Genomic DNA, 2,747 nt, shown 5'->3' on the forward strand with positions numbered 1-2,747 from the left:
CAGGCACAATCAGAGCTGGCTGCCCATGGCTGCACTTACCTGCCACTACGCGCTGGGCATCATAGGGCTCCATGTAGCCATTGTTCTCGGGCAGTGCCTCGGCCTCCCCATCCCCATGCAGCTCCTGCTGGGCATCAAAGGGGTCTGAGTACTCGCTGTTTCCGGGGCCCTGTGGTGGGAGCAGGTGTTTAGTGCTGAGAGCAGGGTCTGCCTTGACCCACATGCTCCAGGGCCTGGGCCACTGATGGGAGTCAGCTGCCTCTTGCAAGTCTCCCATCCGAGCACCGACTTGGTCTATCTCTGTTTAGCCTGCAAGGCCTGATGTGCTCGCTGCTGGCCTCAAGTCCCTGGAGGAAACCCTTGTAGGATACCCCCCACCCCATCACCCACTGTAAGCCTAGCATCTGGGGGCTCAAGCCCAGGCCTGAGAGCAGGGCAGCCCCGCCTGGCCTGGGACCCAGGACCCAGAACAGGGGAGTCACCCTCCAGTCAAAATCCAGTGCATGGGGTACCCCACCCCACAGCCCCAGCCTCTGAGCCCTGGCCCCAAACACTGCACAGACCCTGGGCCCCTGAACTCCATGTGCATGTGTAAGTGTGTGTGTGCAAGTCTGTGTGTGAGTGTCTGTGTGTGCATGTGCAAGGGCTCAGAACAAGGCAGAGGAGTGAAGTGCGTGCCCTTTTCCCCTTGATCTGTAGCCCTCCCCAGGGGTTCTCCGTGGCTGGGAGCAGCCAACAGGCTGCAGCAACCACAACCTGTAGCGGGTCTGACATGCAGGGTGGTGGGGCTGGGGTGGGAGCTCACACAGCTGGTAAACACCCCAGAGGTGGCTGCAGCTCAGCACTGTTGGGGAAGTAGCCCCTAAGCTGGCCCTCCAGTGCCTTGAAGGGGGCCAGACCCCACCCAGCGGAGCCGATGGGCTAAACCAGGGGTTCCCAAGCTTTTTAGATCAATGGGCCACCATCAAGGCAGTTTGCCAGGCAGCCTGCATGCCACAGGTTAATCAAGAGAGGGAGGGGAGCAGTGACATCCTCTGACCACTTGCCAGGGCCCTGTGTCCCCCCCCCCACCTCCCAGTCTCCCTGGGCATCCATGGGGGCAGGAGAAGGGATCAGCCCTGGACAACTGGTATTAAAGACCTGGTTCACTGCCAGCGCAAACTGCGGCTGCTCTGTTGTCACCATAAATTCGCCACCCAGAGCCCAGGCCCCGGCTGGGAATTTACTGCTGGTATTTGAATGACTGGGAGCAGGTGGAGACAGGGAAATAGCAAGGCAGGGGGAGGGGGAGCAGCATCCCTGCCCTGCCCGTGACCTCCACCTTTGCCCTCAGTGCCTGTTTTCCCAGGGTCTGGCCTGGCTCACAATGCCAGTGCCAAGGGGGCGTAGGGGGTGCAGTGTGACAGGTTCCCTGGGGCAGTTGCTCCCTCTACATTTGTCTCTAGCCACAGAGCCAAGAGCAGGCATGCTAATGAGGGGCTGGGCTGGGTGGCACCCACCTCTGCCCATCTTCCCTGCCAGGAACCCACCACAGGGACACTGAGGATCCCCCCTCTTGCTGATGCCCACCTATCCTGCCAGCCGAGGGGTGCTTAACCCATCCTGTGACCCACGCGCTGCACCAGGTGCTCCCCTCTCACAGCACATCTGCAGGGACATTGCCTCCCTGCCTTACCCAGGGGGCATCACGCCCTCTGCTCCCACCTCTTTCATGTCCACAAGCCACTAGATCGCAGAAGGGTGTCAGAGAGGGATGAGGGGGTCCCTGCAGACAGGGTGCGCACAGGTGTGTGGGCTGGCCTGCATGTGCCGTGGCTCCCCTAGCCCCTTGCAGGCTTCACCCCTTGCTGCCTCCAGGGAGACAGCGCTGAGCCGTGCAGCAGGGTCCGTGCACGGGCAACGCAGTGGGAGGAGAGAAAAGGCTCTGAGGAAAAGCCCCTGCACCGTGGCACGGGGCTACAGGATCCTGCCTACACTGCAGCCCAGATGCTCACGGAGCCCACAGCCCCCCCGCACAGGGGCTCTCTGCTTCCTTGGGGACCCCAGCCTTTGCCCCAAAGAGCACCCAGGCAAGGTGGAGACAGAGCAGGGGTCTCACAGAGGTGGGGAGAGAGGAAGTGACTTGCCCAGTCTCCCAGTGGGGAGTCAGTGGCAGGGCTAGAATTGAAATCGGAGCCCTGGGCTCCTGGCCAGCTCCCCACCACGTCTGTCGAACAGCCCCCGACCCCGCGCCCTCCCTGCTGCAGGCTCCTTTATTGCAGGCTTCCTGCCAGGAGGTGAAACAGAGTAAAAAGGGGAAAGAGCAGCCAAAATCTTCCCCTTCCCAGGGAGGAGATGGCCCCCTGCTTCCCCCTCCATTAGCCCCTCAGGGCATTTGCCTTTCACCCCCAAGCGCTTTCCTGGACAGGATCATTTATCATTTCACAGGCCTCTGAAATGCAGCCACCTCTGGGGCCCAGGCCCAGCTGGCTAGCCATAACGGTTAGAGCAGCTCCTAACGAGACGTGAGAGAGGGGCACAGCCTCTGGATCAGGACTTCCTAGCCTTTAAATGCTGAAGGGGGCAAGTGGGAGAGAAACATCGGGGAAAAAACCCCTGGTCAGACACAGTTGAGTCTCCCTGCCAGCATCCCTCTCTGCCAGCCTGAGACCCAGGAGACGGGGCTAGACGGACCGATGGTCTGACGCAATGAATGGCTGTGCTTATGTTCAGTTGGGAACAGGAATTGACTTTAATCTGTCCTGCTG

The 2,747-nt window shown here is 60.9% G+C and overlaps 1 protein-coding gene across 1 annotated transcript in view; it reads right to left on the bottom strand.

The window, feature by feature from the left end:
* Window positions 1-2,747, bottom strand: part of SHD (Src homology 2 domain containing transforming protein D) — a 7,313-nt gene that overhangs the window by 3,977 nt on the left and 589 nt on the right. Inside the window, exon 2 of the mRNA XM_006017510.1 lies at window positions 47-151. Coding sequence (XP_006017572.1) covers window positions 47-151 — 105 coding nt within the window. The remainder of the gene's footprint in view (window positions 1-46; window positions 152-2,747) is intronic.

Source organism: Alligator sinensis, unplaced genomic scaffold (genome assembly GCF_000455745.1).
Source record: "Alligator sinensis unplaced genomic scaffold, ASM45574v1 scaffold1295_1, whole genome shotgun sequence".
Taxonomy (NCBI): domain Eukaryota; kingdom Metazoa; phylum Chordata; order Crocodylia; family Alligatoridae; genus Alligator; species Alligator sinensis.